The sequence below is a fragment of the Armigeres subalbatus genome, unplaced genomic scaffold, assembly GCF_024139115.2.
Source record: "Armigeres subalbatus isolate Guangzhou_Male unplaced genomic scaffold, GZ_Asu_2 Contig784, whole genome shotgun sequence".
NCBI classification, from domain to species: Eukaryota; Metazoa; Arthropoda; class Insecta; order Diptera; family Culicidae; genus Armigeres; species Armigeres subalbatus.
In genome coordinates, this window is record NW_026943572.1 from 3,718 (window position 1) to 23,485 (window position 19,768).

Here is a 19,768-nt window from a genome sequence, read left to right on the forward strand (position 1 = left end):
AAAATTCACAAAGAAGTTTCTGCTGATTTTTTTATTTTTTGTTTCTTGATACAAATTCAAATACAGTTAAACCTCCATGAGTCGATATTGCAAGGACCATCGACTCATAGAAATATCGAAATGTAGAATAGAAAATCCTTGAAAAGGTCTTTAGAGGACCATCACAGTAACCCAGAAAATATTTTTATTATTGTATAATTTGCTTTCATGAGTCGATATCGAGTCAAAGAACATCGACTCATGGAGGTTTAACTGTAAATGAGATTATGTTCAATTAATTGTGGTAACTAAAATATTTCACGTATATTGGAAAAGTCAGTTCTGGGTCGCGCGGATTTGGCGCAGAATTGATTTCATGTCGCGCGGAAATGGCGCGGATTTCATTTTAGTCGGCGCGGATTTGGCGCGGAAAATATTTCAGTATCTCCGTAACAACCCTGCAAATCAATATCTGTGGTTACGGATAAAAGTGATGCTAATCTCATACAATAGTCCAGGCTTGTATTGCTGTTCCAGAGTTAACTTTCCTTTTTACGATTCAACATATAAATTACCGCAGCTGTCACTTCATACTTCCACTGAGCTGTTTTGCATGGCATTCTACGATGACAACACCAAATATCATGATTTTGTTTCAGTGTTTTGAAAATTCTCAAGCTGGCGGTAGAACTTTGATAGCTGCGGAAGAACTTTGCGGAATCCGCAAAATGGAAAATTTTGAAAAGATCCGCAATACCACCTACGAATTTGTGCGAATTGCTCAATGCTAATGTCGGTATGATATTATAAGCATATAAGCGCCTAACAGATGAGTGAGTTTTTTGTGCATACAGACTTACATCGCCTCAATGTGGGTACGACGATGAATTTGATGAATGAATGTTCAGTGTGTTATGTTTATTTGTCTGTGGTACTATATTTGGTTTTACGTTTATGTCGAGTGGTCGTGTCTTGTATACAACTCCAAACTTTTTTTTTCCATTTTTTTTAACTTTATTAGGTTATTTTTTTATTAGGTTTATTAGGTTTTATTAGGACCACCAAAGCCGTCTATATGAAGCGCAGAATTTTACCAATTTCAGGGAGTTCACAATACATAAATTAGTCAATAGGTACAGTTGTCTATAAAGATAAAATTTATAGAACGAATAATGCTTACCTACCTCACTTTAGTTTTAATATCGCTGCTGGAATCCACCCTGCTGGGCGTTATTGAACATCATTTGTTGTTGCTGTTGTTGTTGTTGTTGTTGCTGCTGTTGCTGTGCCACAGCAGCCGCCTGCTGGGCCTGTTGGACTTGATAGTCCTGCTGATTCATACCGTTTCCGGGTTGGCCATTTGGACCAGACATCCGAACACGCTTGGCAGCATTGTGATCTATACCACCACCTTGAGCTTGCTGTTGCTGCTGTTGTTGTTGTTGCTGCTGCTGCTGCTGTTGCGATTGTTGATTTTGTTGCTATTCGAATGTGAATAATAATTGAGAATACGAAAACTCAGAAACAATTTAAATAATTAGAACACTCACGTTTGTTTGCTGTTGTTGGTTTTGTTGTTGATTTTGATGCTGTGAAGTAGAATAAAAATTAAATAAGCGAAACAATATATCACGAGTTACAATCAGGATACTTACATTCGCCTGTTGTTGTTGGTTCTGTTGAGCTTGTTGCTGCAGAAAACACAAAATTGGATTAGTAAACCATGAATACAACTGCTTTAAAAAAGAAACATGAATCCAAATAAAATACTTTTATGGGTAGGTGAAAATGTACCTAAAAAAGTTTTACTTCACCTATAAGATAAACGACTACGTTCTCCTGTGATTCATTTATGAATAAAGCAGATCTAATAAGTAAAGCTTTCAGCTAGGTATAATGTTTGAGTAATTAAGGGTCAGCAAGTTTTTAAAGAAAGTATTATCGCAGGTGTCGGGCCCTCCTTAGCCGTGCGGTAAGACGCGCGGCTACAAAGCAAGACCATGCTGAGGGTGGCTGGGTTCGATTCCCGGTGCCGGTCTAGGCAATTTTCGGATTGGAAATTGTCTCGACTTCCCTGGGCATAAAAGTATCATCGTGTTAGCCTCATGATATACAAATGCAAAAATGGTAACCTGGCTTAGAAACCTCGCAGTTAATAATTGTGGAAGTACTTAATGAACACTAAGCTGCGAGGCGGCTCTGTCCCAGTGTAGGGATGTAATGCCAATAAGAAGAAGAAGATTATCGCAGGTGTCAATAAAAAGTGTGGGGTTTTGCTTATTGCTTTGTTTATGTTTATGAAGGAATATGGAATCCTGCAAGATTTATGTATGGGCGTGTTACTCACATTAGCTTGCTGCTGTTGCTGTTGTTGCTGCTGCTGGCGTTTGCTTTCACCCTTGTCATCTTGGTCCTCGTCGGTTAAAAATTCACGTTTCGGGTATGGAATAGGATAACCAGCAAAAACGTCCGCTGTGGGCATCGGGTCCTCCGAGAAGTACGGATCTTGCATGGCCTGTTCCGAAGTAATACGTTTATTTGGATCCATCAGCAACAGCTTCTGCAACAGATGGAAAGCCTTGCTGTCCGGCTTAATTTTGTGTCGTTCCATATATTTCACCAAAGAGCAGTTTGCATAACTGAAAGGAGTTTAATTAGAATGCGCTTTCGTGATTGATAAAATGAGTTATACTTGGACCGCTTGAAGTCTTTCGTCAAAGTGTGATGCTCCGGCATTTTTCTGATATCCTCCCAATCTTTATCCTGTGGAAAGCCCATCACGTTGAAGATCCTATCCAGTTGATCGTGATGATATGGATTACTAGTTTTAATATCTTCCTGCCGACAATGGAATATTGGTTCGGAAGTCAACAGTTCCGCAAAGATGCATCCAATTGCCCAAATATCAATCGCCTTTGTGTAATGCCGGGCGCCAAGCAGCAACTCTGGAGCACGATACCAGAATGTGACCACGACGGGGTCTAAATCCGCTAGTGGCTTTAATGGGGCATTAAACAACCGAGCGAAACCCATATCAGCAATCTTGACACGACCACGCTCGTTACCTTCACCCATCACCAAGATATTGGCAGGTTTCTGAAATAAACAAAATTGATCAGATATGTTTCAAATAGCCTTTCATTCATATCAGCTAACCAGATCTCTGTGTAGAACCCAATTACTGTGCAAATAATGGATGCCATCCAATATTTGATAGAGTAAGCTTTTGACCATTCCTTTCGGAACCATAACGGGCTTCTTAGTTGCTTTTGCCGCTCGATGGAATTTGATAATATGCCATAAATCATGCTCAGCGTAATCGAACAGTAACCAAACTTTTCTGTCTGTATGCGACAAAAACACTCGAATCAGGTTGATCACGTTGGGGTGTTTCAACTCTCGAAGTAACTGGAATACCAAACAAACGAGTATGCTATTAGCAATTTAAGTCAACAAGGAGTAAAATAACGTCAAATCATCCATGTTAAATTACACAAAGTACACTTCCAACCTCGGATCGATCTCAGCCGACTTACCGCAATCTCCCGACAAGCCGACATTGACAACCCAGTTCCCTCGATTTGTTTTAACGCGTAGTCTTTAGTGTCGTTGCTTTCTTTACGGTGGGCCTTGTATACGTGTCCGTACGTGCCCCTCCCAACCTTGCAACCTTCGTACTCAAACAAGTCTTCCACCTTAGCTCGTTCCTGTTGGGTTTTCATCTTGAACTCGTAATCCATCATAACAGCGTTGCTCATATCTTAGCAGCAGCCAACGAAACGATTGTTTTTTTTTAAGGAAAAGTTTTTTCTTCTATTAACACTCGGATTTGTATGAGACCAAACACTTATCGTGCGGGCTTCACTAATAGTATCTATGAAATGTAATTAAACTAACAAAAAACTCGGAAAACACAATTTTAAAAACAATATACAGCTTTCTTGATAAATTATTTAATTTGAAAAAAAACTTTCAGGGAGTAGCGGAGATTATTCCTACTTTCGGCACAGAGATTGGTAAACAAATTGTTGCAAGCTATGTTCTGGCTTCATGGAGATCAACACGCTCGTCCGGCTGAACTCAAATTTGGGTCAGTTTAACTCAAAATCGTAAAAACTGGCTCAAGACAAAATTGAGTTAAGGCCATCGAACTCAATTTTGAGTAACGGAGGAAGATATTTTATTTTGAGTTGCTTCAACTCAAATTCATAAAATTTGATTTATAGGATTTTGAGTTTGTCAAATCGAGAAAACCAATCTTGTTCAGTTAAAAGATAATTAATTTGAAAACAGAGTACATTTATTATCAAATATAAATTGAAATAAATACAATAGTTTCTAAATATAATAAATTCTTTCTAAATATTATAAAATAATTCAACGATCCTAAAATGGTTGTTGAGCGGTGGTTGGTAATGACGAGAGTAATGATGCGGCAAGAAGAAAAGAGCATTGGCACAAGAAGCATAAATTAGTAAGGGATCTAATCGTGGACCTCTGCCCAAACCTCCTTCATATCTGCTGTTATAGCAGGATGTCGTAATAGCGGTCACTGATGCTGACATATTTGACGAAGTGTACAAAGGCGGCGACAAAATCCCGGAAATGTTTCATCTATTTTTCTAGTGATCTGTGAATGTCCTGAAAATATGAAAAAAAAATTGCTGCTTAGTATTTATTAAGCACTTCCACAGTTATAAACAGCGACGTTTCTAAGCCAAGTTACCATTTTTGCATTCGTATGAGGCTAACACGATGGTACTTTTATGCCCAGGGAAGTCGAGAAAATTTCCTAGACCGAACCGAGAATCGGACCCGGTCACCTTCAGCATCGTCTTGCTCTGTAGACCTCGTTATAGGCGAGCATCTTAGCGAAATCGAAGGTCCCATTGTATAGATCCAAAATAGTAAAATAGATAATATATGTTCCTTGTCTAAATAGTTGTGCTTCAGTTGCCTATAGGCTTGGGTCGTTGTTTCAAGATGTTAATGCTGCAATGAGAAAGAGTTAAACATGCAAATTTATTGAGACTTTAGGTTATTAAATCAGAAAGCTTACGTGAAATTCTATCAGTGACCGTTGAACTTCTTGAAATTTTCACTGTGAACTCATTTTCTAGTTCTGCTTCGATTTATTCAGAATGAGTCAAACCAACTCAAAATAATAATTCTCAGTTACTCAGAGTTTGACGTCTCTGAAGAAGTTATTATTTTGAGTTAAGGCGACTCAAAATTGAGTTCAGCCGGACGAGCGTGAAAATTTAATTCAAGCTAAATTTTTCATAACGACGTATGTAACAAAAGTAAACAAAACGGGGTTTTTAATACACCGTGACAATCACACGCGGCTTTATTTATATAATTCGCGAAGTCGAAGCAAAAGTCTTCACACAAACAATGACAGTTCTTTGTGGGTTTTTACAGTAGAGCAACAGAGAGGAGGAGATGGCGGCCATGTTTCACTCATACTCTGACAGATAGCAATGGGATTTCCCATAAGAGGAAAGAGCAGAATTTGCTTCGACTTCGCGAATACGTATCGATTTTACTGATTTCAGATCTTAAAATTCTTTGATTCAATCTTTTTGCGAATCGACGTATGTAAAAATTTTTTATTTTTGAAGTCTCACTGTTACCACAGAGAACAGACATGGAGGCTCGAACAAAATTTCTTGCAAAACATGTGTAAACAAACACACCGAACCGCAACGCCATCGACGTCGACATTGCAACTCACAATCTCATTTTGACAACACGATGGCGCTGGTATGCTCTTGCATGCATAACGACACCAGCGCACGGTGGCATTTTTTGATGACGCTAGCGCTGATTATGCAGGGGATAACGGCGACATTCCAAAGTTATTTCAAAATGAACAGTAAAAAGTTATCACAACATGGCGAGTGCAGCTTCAACGTCTGTTCTCTGTGCTGTTACATACGTCGCTTTAACTTATGCATATGTTCCCATGGGAACTAAGAGTGTCCTATGTACCAAAAAAGCAAAACAAAACAAAACTGCAGTTGCGTCAATCGTGCACTATGGAAAACCGACCAATGTACACCGACGTACGTGCAGCATACCGGTGTATGTATAATTTTATCGTTTTTCACAGTGAATTTGAATGAACTGAGCTTTGCTGTGAATCACGCTTATTACGTGTCATCTAATGATGCATGCCAGCGGAAAAAAGTATTGAAAAAAGATTTAGTTTTATTGCGCTTTTTGCACTTTATAAGAGTACTGCGAGATTTTTTTTCTCACAGTCATCTTTTTCTCACACTCAATACACTCAAAAAAGTTTGATTTTCCGTGTATAATATTTGTGTGTGAGTGCTCAATCTGAAAACAAATAGACATCAAATCATGGCGGTACGGAAAAAGTTCTGAATTACATATTCGGAAGCTTATCTCAATTTTTTGAATATACTCGATTAAGTTGAAAACCGGAATACGGGACTAGCGAAGTTGGATTTTTCTCGCAATCCGTAAGTTAAACCTAACTTCGCTAGTGGCGCGCTAGTCTAATTAGGGCCCAATTAGAGTAGCGCACTACTAGCGAAGTTAGGTTTAACGTACGGATTGCGAGAAAAAGCCAACTTCGCTAGTCCACCATTTCGGTTTTCAACTTGACTAGCGATATTTTCCAAAAATGTATCTATCATACAGCTCGGAGCTTTTTCCGTATCATACTTCAATCAGATTTTAATTACATTTTGTCTAGAATTTATTATAAGCATTTTAAAATGATCTTCCTATGCTGTGCTGTAGGATCTGTCAAAGTTAACACCGTCGTGCGTCTTCTTCTTATTTTTACTTGGATTCGTCTATTTACCCAGGAAACAATTTGTGAGATGTTAGGCTCCGGTTAGATTGGTTAGATATGCTACCTTTCAAAAACATAACCATTTTCATGCTTTTATGCTGATACTGTTTCTTTGTTTTTTTTTCTCTTCCAGTTCTTTTCGTTTCACATAACGAAAACGGCACAGCGAGGTTTGCAGTAAATAATAAAAAAAAACAAAGGAAAAATACAGAGCACAATTTTGCGGAATAAAAATCGCGTGTTTTCGTGTTGTACGTTCCATTAGCAGGATTATTTTCAAAAATAGCGTGTTTGTGCTGATCCGGAGCGGAGAACTTAAGTAGTACGACGTCGTCGCGGAAGATTGCCATCTACTAAGACTGCTGAAACAGATCGTGTCACCGATTCGTCATCTTCTGCGGCTTCGTCTAGTTCTCCAACGCAAAATAATCCAACCGCTACAGCAAAAAAGGTAAGGAAACGGCTTATCCAGCTTATTAGGGTGACTTTCTTATATGTAGCCACTCTTTGTAGAATTGACTCATTGACTAGGGACATCCACCCCAGTGAGAAAGAACCTGCATCTGAGGATGGAAATGACATGGTGGAAAACAAGCCCAGCTATGGCAGTGACGACATCAACAATAGCATCCAAAGTAACCGAAGCGACAATGAAGACACATCAAAGGATTCCTGTGGATTCCTTTCGGAGATGCAAAACATTGCCAAACGGAAAGCCACAAGAACATTATTATGTCGGATGAAGGTACGTTAATTTAAATATGTTTTTGTTTTTGTTTTAAATGTGCCTTTGAAAATTATTGAATCGGATTGATTTAACTCTATAATACTTCGATTCCTACCTAATACCTAAACGTTTCTTTTTTATCGACAGGATGTGATTGGAAATAACGTGCACCTCCACGGCGGAATTATATGCATTGTGTGAAAATTACCTGGAGAACCTCACGGAACAGACGAACAGAATGAGTGGAAGGAACGTTTCCAGCATCGTACGAACAAAAAACTCGAAAGGGCGCGTTACTAAGAACTGTGTGGCAAAAAATACACCGAACAGTTGCTGGAACGGTGGACACAGCCGCCTAGTCCGATAAAGTGATGAAAGAGAGAATAGAGAAGGCGTGGATGCTCCAAGATGCTTACCTGAATCATTTCATCATCAAGCAGAACTATCCCGGTGTGATAAGATATTATAATGTCTAATTCGGAACGAAGAGACGAGACCTATTCGGAGATAATAGAGTTTACAACAACCATCATCCCTCATATGTATACTCCGGCCTATGCTACGGATGCCGAACGTGACAAGGACTTGCCTGCAAGGTATCCTCTGCAACATATTTTGCAATCTATCATCACAGATAAAAAGCTGACCAAGAACAACTACAAAAACCGCTTTCACGAGCTATTGTACGTGGAAGAAATCGCCCGCTATGAACAAATAGCTCGGTTCAATCTCACCACTAGACAACAATAGCAATTATCTATATGTTGACACCGAGTGGCATGGCCACCAGCATAGCCAAATATTCCCATTCGGCTGAATTGTTCGCACTCATAAAACTTGGAGGAGATGTGTCGGCAGCTGATTTGTACATCAAGGATTTTCTGTATCCATGGGTTGAGGTCATTGAGGTAGGCTTGGAAGAGGCCACTGCTTGTCTACTACCACAAACGATGGGTTGCCACGGTCAACAGCATTGTGCAGAAACAATGTCTAATCGATCTGAACATCAGTATGCGCAACTTTCGATGACCAACGGTGGATGATGTTCTGAAACATCGCATCGTTGTTGTAACGCTGAACATTTTGATTGGATTAGCGTCCCTGGAGATATGACGAAAGGACACATTACCCACATATCGAGCATACGAAGCTATCACCAAGTTCACGTCGGAATTATTCTACGATCAAAACTTGATTGCATCAGGTAAGCGAACCTGGTTCCACTGATATTTTTTACAACACGCGGTAAGGATGTGCAGGACAAAATTCTATGGCTTTCTACAATAACTCGGAAGTGTACGAAGTAATCGAGAGGGTAAAAAATGGCCCAGCTCGTGGGGAGAAATTAACAGAGAAGCATAGAAATAATGACACCATATGCAGATCAAGTTTTCCGTATTCGATCGAAGTTGAAACAGCAATTCGATACCGTATCGCATCCGGGTGTACGGATTACGGGACATATAAGGCCCGATGTCCACGTAGCGTCTTTTCAACGCTGCGTGCACACGGCGTTAAAAGGACGCAGATGTGCATCGGGAAAAAGCGGTAACGCAGCGTCGCCGCACCGATGCACACCTGCGTTTTCTCAACGCCACGTGCACGCAGCGTTGAAAAAACGCTACGTGAGCATCGGCCCTAAGGATAATTCATGTAAGTTTCTTCTGCATATGCAAATTCATGATATTTATATTGAATTTTGTCTCCAGGATTTGCATCACTACCCTTTTCCAGTCCAGTCCATGCCAGTCGGAGTCGCAGAAGAGAACGCAGGCAAGCAGCGTAGCGTAGGTACACATGATTCGAACAAAAGTACCATCTAAGAGCCGATGCCCACGTAGCGTTTTTTCGACGCCATGTGCACGCAGTGTTAAAATAACGCAGGTGTGCATCGGCGCGATGACGCTGTGTTACCGCTACCTGCGTCGATTTACCGCCGCGTGCATTTTGCGTCGAAAAGATGCTACGTGGGTATCGAGCCAGAGCCCCGCACATAGGATACGTTTGCGTTGCGTTTGACACATTTCCCATGGGAAAACTGTCAAACGCAACGCAAACGTATCCTATGTACGGGGCTCTTAAGCTTATATTCTATAGCATTTGGCTGCGCGGCGTTTTAACATACATAGAAAATTGATTCCCAAAGCAATTTTATTAGTTAATTTTAATTTTGTTAATTTTAATTTGTTTTAAATTTATCGGGAGTTCCTTCAGGAATTGCTCTGGGAATTCTTTCAGGAATTCCTCCGGGAATCTATGTTATAAGATTTAAACTAACTCCTTCGGGAATTCCTTCGAGAAATCCTCCGGAAACTCTATCGGAAATTCCTACGAGAATTCCTCCGGATTTCCATCGGGGAAATCCCCTAGAAATTTATTTATTTAACGAGATTTAAACTAATTCCTTCGGGAATTCCTCGGGGGTTCCTCTGGGAATTCCTTCGGTAAATCATCCGGGAAATCCTTCAGGAATTGCTTCGGGCAGTTTCTCTAGGAATTGCTCCAAAAGTTCCTCTGGGAATAACCCCAGAAACTCATTTGAGAATTCCTTCAGGAGTTCCTTTGAAAATTCATTCAGGTGTTCCTCCAGCAATTTCTCTGGGAATTCTCTAAAAGTTTCTGTGGGGATTCCACCAGAAATTCAGCTGGGAATTACTCCAGGTGTTCCTTTGGGAATTCCTCCACCAGTTCCTCTGAAAATTGATCCAAAATGTCCTCTGGGAATTCTACCAAAAATCATCTGGGAATTCCTCCAGGAGTTCCTCTGGGAATTCAACCAAAAATTCATCTGGGAATTCCTTCAGCAGTTCATTTGGGAATTCTTCCAGCATTTACTTTGGGAGTAGCTCCAGTAGTTCCTCTGGGAATTGCTCCAAAAGTGGGAATAGCTCCAAACAATCCCAGAAACTCATCTGGAGTTCATCCAGGGAGTTCCTCTAGAAATTCAATTAGGAATTCCTGCAGAAATTTCTCTGGAAATGTTTCTTGGAATTCCTCGGAGAATTCTTCTGGGTTTCTCTGGGAATTCAACCAGAAATTTATATGAGAATTCTTCCAGGAGTTCCTCTGGAAATTCCTCCAGGTGTTTCTCTGAGAAATCCATATGGAAAAAATCATATGGGAATTCCTCCCGCAGTTCCTCTGGGAATTGCTCCAAAAGTTCCTCTGGGAATTCCTTCAGGATTTCCTCCGGGAATAATTCCAGAAACTAATTAGGGAATTACTCCTGCAGTTCCTCTGAAAGTTCATTCAGGTATTTCTCCAACAATTTCTCCGGGAGTTCCTCCAAGAGATTCTATGGGAAATCCACCAGAAATTCATCTGGGAATTCCTTCAGGAGTTCTCCTGGGAATTCATCCAGGAGATCCTTTGGGAGATGCTCAAATCCTTCCACTGAGATTTGCTTCAAAAAATGTTCCAGGGGTTTCTCTAAGAACTCCATCAGAAATTTATCTGTGAATTTCTCCGGTGTTCCTCTGGGAACTCCTCCAGCAGTTCCTCTGGGAACTGTTCCAAAAGTTCCTCTGAGAGTTCCACCAAAAATTCATCTGGGAATTTCTCCAGCAGTTTCTCTGGGATTTGCTCCAAAAGTTTTCTAGGAATTCTTTCAGGACTCCCTCTGTGAATAACCCCAGAAACCCCAGCTAATTCCTGTAGGAACTTCCGAAGTAATTCTTGGAGGAACTTCCGAAGAATTCCTTCGGAAGTTCCTCCAGGAATTCCTTAGGAAGTACCTCCAGGAATTCCTTCGGAAGCTCCTCCAGGAATTCCTTCGGAAGTTCCTCCAGGAATTCCTTCGGAAGTTCCTCCAGGAATTCCTTCGGAAGTTCCTCCTGAAATTCCTTCGGAAGTTCCTCCTGAAATTCCTTCGGAAGTTCCTCCTGAAATTCCTTCGGAAGTTCCTCCTGAAATTCCTTCGGAAGTTCCTCCTGAAATTCCTTCGGAAGTTCCTCCAGGAATTCCTTCGGAAGTTCCTCCAGGAATTCCTTCGGAAGTTCCTCCAGGAATTCCTTCGGAAGTTCCTCCAGGAATTCCTTCGGAAGTTCCTCCAGAAATTCCTTCGAAAGTTCCTGCAGGAATTCCTTCGGAAGTTCCTCCTGGAATTTCTCCAAGAATTCATCCGGAAGTTTTGTCCGGAAATGATCAAGAAATTGCTTCAGGCAATTCCTCCGGAAGTTCCTCTAGAAATTCCTCCGGAAGTTCATCCAGGAATTCCTTCGGAAGTTCCTCCAGGAATTCCTTCGGAAGTTCCTCCAGGAATTCCTTCGGAAGTTCCTCGAAGAATTTCTTCAGAAGTTCCTCCAGGAATTCCTTCGGAAGTTCCTCCAGGAATTCCTTCGGAAGTTCCTCCAGGAATTCCTTCGGAAGTTCCTCCAGGAATTCCTTCGGAAGTTTCTCCAGGAATTCATTCGGAAGTTCCTCCAGGAATTCCTTCGGAAGTTCCTCCAGGAATTCCTTCGGAAGTTCCTCCAGGAATTCCTTCGGAAGTTCCTCCTGAAATTCCTTCGGAAGTTCCTCCTGAAATTCCTTCGGAAGTTCCTCCTGAAATTCCTTCGGAAGTTCCTCCTGAAATTCCTTCGGAAGTTCCTCCTGAAATTCCTTCGGAAGTTCCTCCAGGAATTCCTTTGGAAGTTCCTCCAGGAATTCATTCGGAAGTTCCTCCAGGAATTCCTTCGGAAGTTCCTCCAGGAATTCCTTCGGAAGTTCCTCCAGGAATTCCTTCGGAAGTTCCTCCAGGAATTTCTTCGGAAGTTTCTCCAGAAATTCCTTCGAAAGTTCCTCCAGGAATTCCTTCGGAAGTTCCTCCAGGAATTCCTTCGGAAGTTCCTCCAGGAATTCCTTCGGAAGTTCCTCCTGGAATTTCTCCAAGAATTCATCCGGAAGTTTTGTCCGGAAATGATCAAGAAATTGCTTCAGGTAATTCCTCCGGAAGTTCCTCTAGAAATTCCTCCGGAAGTTCATCCAGGAATTCCTCCGGAAGATCCTCCAGGAATTCCTTCGGAAGTTCCTCCGGGAATTCCTTCGAAAGTTCCTCCAGGAATTCCTTCGGAAGTTCCTCCAGGAATTAAGAGTTCCGAAGGAATTCCTAGAGGAACTTCCGAAGGAATTCCTGGAGGAACTTCCGAAGGAAACTCCCAGCGGAACTTCCGGATGAATTCCTGAAGGATCTTCCGGAGGAATTCCTGGATGAACTTCCGGAGGAATTTTTAGAGGAACTTCCGGAGGAATTACCTGAAGCAATTTCTTGATCATATCCGGACAAATCTTCCGGATAAATTCTTGGAGAAATTCCAGGATGAATTTTAAGATGAATTCCTGAAGGAACTTCCGAAGGAATTCCTGGAGAAACTTCCAAAGGAATTCCTGGAGGAACTTTCAAAGAAATTCCTGGAAGAACTTCCTAAGGAATTCCTGGAGGAACTTTCGAAGGAATTCCTGGAGGAACTTCCGAAGGAATTCCTGGAGAAATTTTCGAAGGAATTCCCGGAGGAACTTCCGAAGGAATTCCTGGAGGAACTTCCGAAGGAATTCCTGGAGAAATTTTCGAAGGAATTCCCGAAGGAATTCCTGGAGGAACTTCCGAAGGAATTCTTGGAGGAACTTCCGAAGGAATTCCTGGAGGAACTTCCGAAGAAATTCCTGGAGGAACTTCCGAATGAATTCCTGGAGGAACTTTCGAAGGAGTTCCTGGAGGAACTTCCGAATGAATTCCTGGAGGAATTTCCAAAGGAATTCCTGGGAGGAACTTCTGAAGGAATTCCTGGAGGAACTTCCGAAGGAATTCCTGGAGGAACTTCCGAAGGAATTCCTGGAGGAACTTCCGAAGGAATTCCTGGAGGAACTTCCGAATGAATTCCTGGAGAAACTTCCGAAGGAATTCCTGGAGGAACTTCCGAATGAATTCCTGGAGGAACTTCCGAAGGAATTCCTGGAGGAACTTCCGAATGAATTCCTGGAGGAACTTCCGAAGGAATTCCTAGAGGAACTTCCGAAGGAATTCCTGGAGGAACTTCCGAAGGAATTCCTGGAGGAACTTTCGAAGGAATTCCTGGAGGAACTTTCAAAGGAATTTCTGGAGGAACTTCCGGAGGAATTCCTGGAGGAACTTCCGGAGGAATCCCTGGAGGAACTTCCGGAGGAATCCCTGGAGGAACTTCCTGGAGGAACTTCCGGAGGAATTCCTGGAGGAACTTCCGGGGGAACTTCCGGAGGAATTCCTGGAGGAACTTCCGGAGGAATTCCTGGAGGAACTTCCGGAGGAATTCCTGGAGGAACTTCCGGAGGAATTCCTGGATGAACTTCCGGAGGAATTCCTGGAGGAACTTCCGGAGAAATTCCTGGAGGAACTTCCGGAGAAATTCCTGGAGGAACTTCCGGAGGAATTCCTGGAGGAACTTCCGGAGGAATTCCTGGAAGAACTTCCGGAGGAATTCCTGGAGGAACTTCCGGAGGAATTCCTGGAGGAACTTCCGGAGGAATTCCTGGAGGAACTTCCGGAGGAATTCCTGGAGGAACTTCCGGAGGAATTCCTGGAGGAACTTCCTGGAGCAACTTCTTCACCATTTCTCAAGGAAGTTTCTCCAGGAATTCCTTCGGAAGTTCCTCCAGGAATTCCTTCGGAAGTTCCTCCAGGAATTCATCTGCAAGTTCCTCCTGGAATTTCTCCAAGAATTCATCCGGAAGTTTTGTCCGGAAATGGTCAAGAAATTGCTTCAGGTAATTTCTCCGGAAGTTCCTCTAGAAATTCCTCCGGAAGTTCATCCAGGAATTCCTCCGGAAGATCCTTCAGGAATTCATCAGGAAGTTCCGCTGGGAGTTTCTCAAGCATTTATCCGGGAGTTTCTTCCGGAATGGTAAAGAAGTTGCTCCAGAAAGTTCCTCCAGGATTTTTTTTTGTCTTTATTTAGGAGACTTGCAGCCCGAGGCTGGCTCGTCTCCGGTCCTCCAGGAATTCCTCCGGAAGTTCCTCCAGGAATCCCTCCGGAAGATCCTGCAAGAATTCCTCCATGAATTCCCCCGGAAGTTCCTCCAGGAATTCTTTCGAAAGTTGCTCGAGGAATACCTCCGGTTGCCCAGTAGAACTTCTGGAGGAACTCACAGAGGAATTACTGGAAGAATATTCAGAGTAACGGCTGGAGGATTTTTTTTTTGATGAACTACTGAAGAAATTCAAAGACTCAAGGAGGAATTCCATGAGCAGCTCTTGGAGGAATTTTTAAAAGAATTCTAAAATGAAAGGCTGGAGGAATTCCCAAATGAATTTTTATGTATTTATTTACCAACGTCTCGAAAGAATTAAAAACTATTTCACAGACTGCACCTTAACCTAGAGCCTTAATCCTATTTTAAAATATATGTTTAGACATATTAAAATCAAATACGTTACTAATACTGTTCAACGAACGAAGACATTGATCAAATGGGTTGTTGTAACCATACACGGTTCTGCGGCGTCTGATGAATAATAGTTCTGTTCCTCCAGGAATATCTCCGGAAGTTCCGAGCAATTCGCAGAGTAGCTCTTGGAGGAATTTTCAGATGAATTTCTCAAAGAATTCTCAAAGGAACTTCTACCGAAACTAACATATATAGGAACTCCTGGAAGAATTTTCAGATAAATTTCTGGAGAAATTCCCAGAATAACTCCCGGTAGAATTTCCAGAGAAACTTCTGGCGGAACTTCCAGTGGAACTTCTGGAATAATTTTCAGAATAACTGTTGAAGGAATTCCGAGAGGAACTCTTGGAGGAATTTCTCGAAGAAACTCCTGAAGGAATTCCCAATGAGACTCATGGAGGATTTTCCTGTGCAACTTTTGGAGAAGGTTCAGGTGGTTTAGAGAAACTCATGGAGGAATTCCCATATGAATTTCTGGAGGAATTCCTGAATACATTTCTATTGGAACTCCTGGAGGAAATTCGAGAGTAACTCCTAAACGAATTCCTAGAGGAAATGCTGGAGGATTTTGTTGAGGAACTCCTAGAGGAATCTCCTAAGGAACTCCAGAAGGAATCTGAGAAAGGATTCCTTTGGGAATCACCAAATGAATTCCTGGATGCATCTCCGAAATAATTCTTGAAGGAATCTCCGAAGGAACTCCTGAAGGATTTTTTTCCTCAGAAGGATTTCCTGGATGAATCTCCGAAGGATTTCCTGGAGGAATCTCCGAAGGATTTTCTGGAGGTATCTCAGGATCTCCTGGATAAATCTTAGATGGAACTCATGTAGGAATCTCCGCTTCTGAAGGGATCTCCGATGGAACTTCTGGAGGAATCTCCAAAAGAATTCCTGCGGGAATCTTCGAAGGAACTTTTGCAGGATTCTCCGAGGGAACTCCTGTAGGAATCTTCGAAGGAACTCTTGGAGGAATCTCCGAAGGAACTCCTGGAGGAATCTCGGAAGGAACTCATGTAGGAATCTCTGATGGAACTCCTGCGTTTGTCTTCGAAATAAGTCCTGCATGAATCTCAGAAGGAACTCCTGCAGGAATCTACGAAGGAACTCCTGGAGGTAATTTCGAAGGAACTCTTGGAGCAATCTCTGAACGAACTGCTGTAGCAATCTTCGAAGGAACTCCAAGAAAAATCTCCCAATCTCAGTAGGGATTCCTGTGGGATCATCTCCGAAAAAATTCTTGGATGAATCACCGAAAGAACTTCTGTGGGATCATCTCCGAAAGAATTCTTGAAGGAATCTTCGAGGGAACTACTGCAGGTTTCTCCGAAGGTACTCCTGCAGTTCGAACTGGGCGCCATGTTCATTGAGATCCACCAGAGTGCGCCGAATGAGATTCGGTAGGGAAATGACCCAGTCTCACTCCTGTATGGGACTGGGCTTCAAGAGTTACAGCCCCAGAGCGAACAGCTAGATCTGTACTACGGTCCCCGACAGGGCGAGTCGGTGGAAACACCCAGCTGGGGCTATACACCACCGCCGTCGGTCATCACCAAACTACCGAAGGGAACGCAGAGCTTTCAAACTTCGTTCTAGTACTAGAAAACGCACGCTAGAGAGTTTTGCCGAAAAGGTGCACTCGTTCTACCCAAGCGCCAACCGACGCATGTCAGCCGGAACCGGTGTCACCATGTCGCAATCACACCAAAGGTTGCACACAGCGGTTCCGATCAACACCTGCCACGAGTCGAATATGCAGACCACCAAACACTCGGGAGACACGCACTATTCGGGTCTAGCCTATAATCCGACCTTGACCAAGCAGCTCCCATTGCCGGCGGCATACTTGACCGCTGACGACGAACCTCCACCGCCATCACGCACACCGATACGGTCCATCGATTGGATTGGATTACTCCACCGATACGGAAGCCATGATCGGACCGCGGCCTACTACTACTACAACCATCCGGCCATGCGTTTGACCGCCAGTCTATCGATCTTTACCTCGGATTAATATCGAACTTGGCTGCGACGAGTACCCAACAATTCTGTTATCTGCGAACAAATGCGAGCCTCTCGCGACATCCTAGATCAGAAGTGAGTACATCGGTTCTCTTGTTCCGCCGCAAAAAAAAAATTACGTACTTAAGAACAACCTCTTCAGCAGTCGGTGGGCCACTGGACGGGCATGACCTAACCGGATCCGGTGGTACCTGCATATCTGCATGTCTTCACTGGCGGTACGGTCTATGTCCTCGCAACACATCGGGCCGTCGTCAATTCGTTCGCCCAGTGTCCGGCGTATGCGATAGCTCCTGGAACTGACTCAAGCTGGTCCGGGTGGCGTACCAGGATCGGCAATGGAACCCCTCACCGGCTATCAGATCCCGGCATCTACACCGAGCACAACACTTCCCCACACCCACCACTCGATCGACATCAACTCGGCCGAGTATACTAAGCTCCAGCTATATAAGCCAGGTGAGATGGAACTTGTTAACAAATTAGTAAATAACTGTGAAATAATTATTTGTTTTGCTTTTCTTCTATATCAGTGGTTGACGCAATCGAATGTCCGGAATTCTGTGGATCCATCTGCTTGCCGGTCGTGGACTACGGGCCATGTCTGAACCGTCTCAAGCGCAGCAACCGATGATCCGAGATTTGTATCGACCCGGGTCCCGTATGGGTCTCCGGAGCCATGTCGCTGACCGTCTGCAGGACGAAAATGACGGAAACCTTTCAGCTCCCAAGTACTCACTGCCCATCTAAAGGGACCCTCGAGATCTTCGCCAGCGCTTGACCGCCAGTTTGCGACGAGTACCTAGCAATTCTGCTATTTGCGGACAAATGCGAGCCTCACGCGACGTCCTAAATCGGAAGCTAGTGCATCGGTTTTCTTGTTCCGCCGAAAACATTCATGGCGTACTTAAAAACACCGAAAACATCTTCAGCAGCCGGTGGCACACTGGACCTGCATAACCTAACCGGTGCAGGTGGTACCTGCATGTCTTCACTGCCGGTACGGTCTATGTCCTCACCTCGGTCCTCGCAACATATTGGGCCGTCGTCAATTCGTTCGCCAAGTGTCCGGCGTATGCGATAGCTGCTGAAACTGACTCAAGCTAGTCCGGGTGGCGCAATAGAATCGGCAATGGCAGCCCTCACCGGCCATCAGATCCCGGCACCTACACCGAGCACAATACTGCCCCGCACCCACCATCCGATCGACATCAACCCGGCCGAGTATACTAAGGTCAAGCTGAATAAGACAGGTGAGACGGACCTTGTTAGCAAATTAGTAACTGTGAAATAATTATTTATTCTGCTTTTCTTCTAACAGTGGTTCACGCAATCGAATGTCCGGAGTGCTGTGAATCCATCTGCTTGCCGGTCGTGGACTACGGGCTATGTCTGAACCGTCTCAAGCGCAGCAACCGATGATCCGAGATTTATATTGCGTACTGGAATGCGATTGTATCCGCAAGGCACGTACGGTAGTGCGATCAGGAAATTTACAGTTCAACTGGGATGAATCCTTTGAGCTGGATTAAGGTTTGCAACAAATAGATGGATGTCCTGGTGTATTCGTGGGATCCTCAATATCGACACAAGCTGTTATAGAGGTGCACTTTCACTCACTACTCTCCTGCGGCAATTCGTGGAGAGCCTGCTTACTACCTGCAAGCTGCACCCGGAGCGGATCTTGGCCTCGGGACAGCACGAATGTTCTGTCGATAATTCCAGGCATTGTAAAAAAATGTAGCCGTTCCGTACTATTCAGTTGGTAAATATATTACTTTTCCCAATCAATTTCTTTATTGATAACTTATTTATATCCAGCTGTCATTCGAGGCAGTTATGTATATGTACTTTCACAAGTACATATATATTCTGCGTCCGATGACAGCTGGGTGTAAATAAATCAACATGAAATCCCTTTTGAAACAACCCTAACCGCTGGCTAACCGCCCAAAGCGAAACATATCTAACGTTGATGTAACGTGAGTGTAACAGGTTAGATGAAATTATGCACCAAGCATAAACATACCTAACAAAAGTGTGTCATTCTAGCGTAACTTTAGCCTCACTTTACCCTAACCGTTAGTGAGAATGTTAGTGTAAAGGCTCCGTCAGACGTTGCAAGCAAATCACTCGTGCGAGCGAATGATTTCTGAGAGCACTCGCAATTCCAGTCACACGTAGCAATTTTTTACTTTAAGCAAATGACAGATTTACTCTCATGCAAATATAAACAAAAACGAAAAACTTTTTTTTCGGCCAGAAAATGTAATTTCATTCCTATTTTTGCAGTGCAACACTGCCACCTGAAAACGTCTTCACTTTTGCGAGCGAAAAATTTGCTAGTGCTGCACTAGCAAGCGCAATTTCGTTTCTGCGAGTTGAAAATTTTTAACGCTTTGCAGTCACACATTGCAAGCGAGCGTTTGCTTACGAGTTGTCATTTGTTTGCATGCAATCACTTTCAGTGTAGTCAGACAGGAAAATTTTTGACAATTGTCACTTTCTGCGAGCAAAATGCTCGTTGCGAGTGATTTGCTTGCAACGTCTGACGGCACCTTAACTATCTCACAGGTTAGATGCACATTATGCTCAAGTTAGAGTAACCTTCCTTGCTGGGTACACATGCTGAATAAATTGCACAGTGTGCGAGCGCTAAATGTCACTCATTTCTACATTCGGCGGGGATTCACCTTAAATAAGTTTTGTGGTTTCTTTCCCCTCTCGATTGTTTCCGGACGTGTGACAGCCGGTTGTCAAAGTTAAATAGTGCCGCTGTAATCAAATGGTTTTAGGCGCCGCGATTGGCATGAAGT

At 43.1% G+C, this 19,768-nt stretch overlaps 1 protein-coding gene, 1 long non-coding RNA gene and 1 pseudogene across 2 annotated transcripts; 1 reads left to right on the forward strand and 2 right to left on the reverse strand.

Annotated features, from left to right (window-relative positions):
- Positions 1-1,113: 1,113 nt before the first annotated feature.
- LOC134204641 (cyclin-dependent kinase 8) lies at positions 1,114-4,007 on the reverse strand. The gene is made up of 7 exons (XM_062679428.1): positions 3,516-4,007; positions 3,136-3,387; positions 2,672-3,075; positions 2,327-2,618; positions 1,635-1,670; positions 1,530-1,568; positions 1,114-1,460 (listed from the first exon to the last, which is right to left on the reverse strand). The coding sequence occupies exons 1-7, from the start codon at positions 3,735-3,737 to the stop codon at positions 1,176-1,178; spliced, it is 1,530 nt and encodes a 509-aa protein (XP_062535412.1). The 5' UTR covers positions 3,738-4,007; the 3' UTR covers positions 1,114-1,175.
- Positions 4,008-4,345: 338 nt separating this feature from the next.
- On the reverse strand, positions 4,346-5,243 carry LOC134204642 (uncharacterized). The gene is made up of 3 exons (XR_009977917.1): positions 5,039-5,243; positions 4,706-4,971; positions 4,346-4,620 (listed from the first exon to the last, which is right to left on the reverse strand). It is a non-coding gene; the product is annotated as an uncharacterized LOC134204642 (long non-coding RNA).
- Positions 5,244-9,177: 3,934 nt separating this feature from the next.
- On the forward strand, positions 9,178-19,015 carry LOC134204643 (rho GTPase-activating protein 100F-like; annotated as a pseudogene).
- Positions 19,016-19,768: the final 753 nt, after the last annotated feature.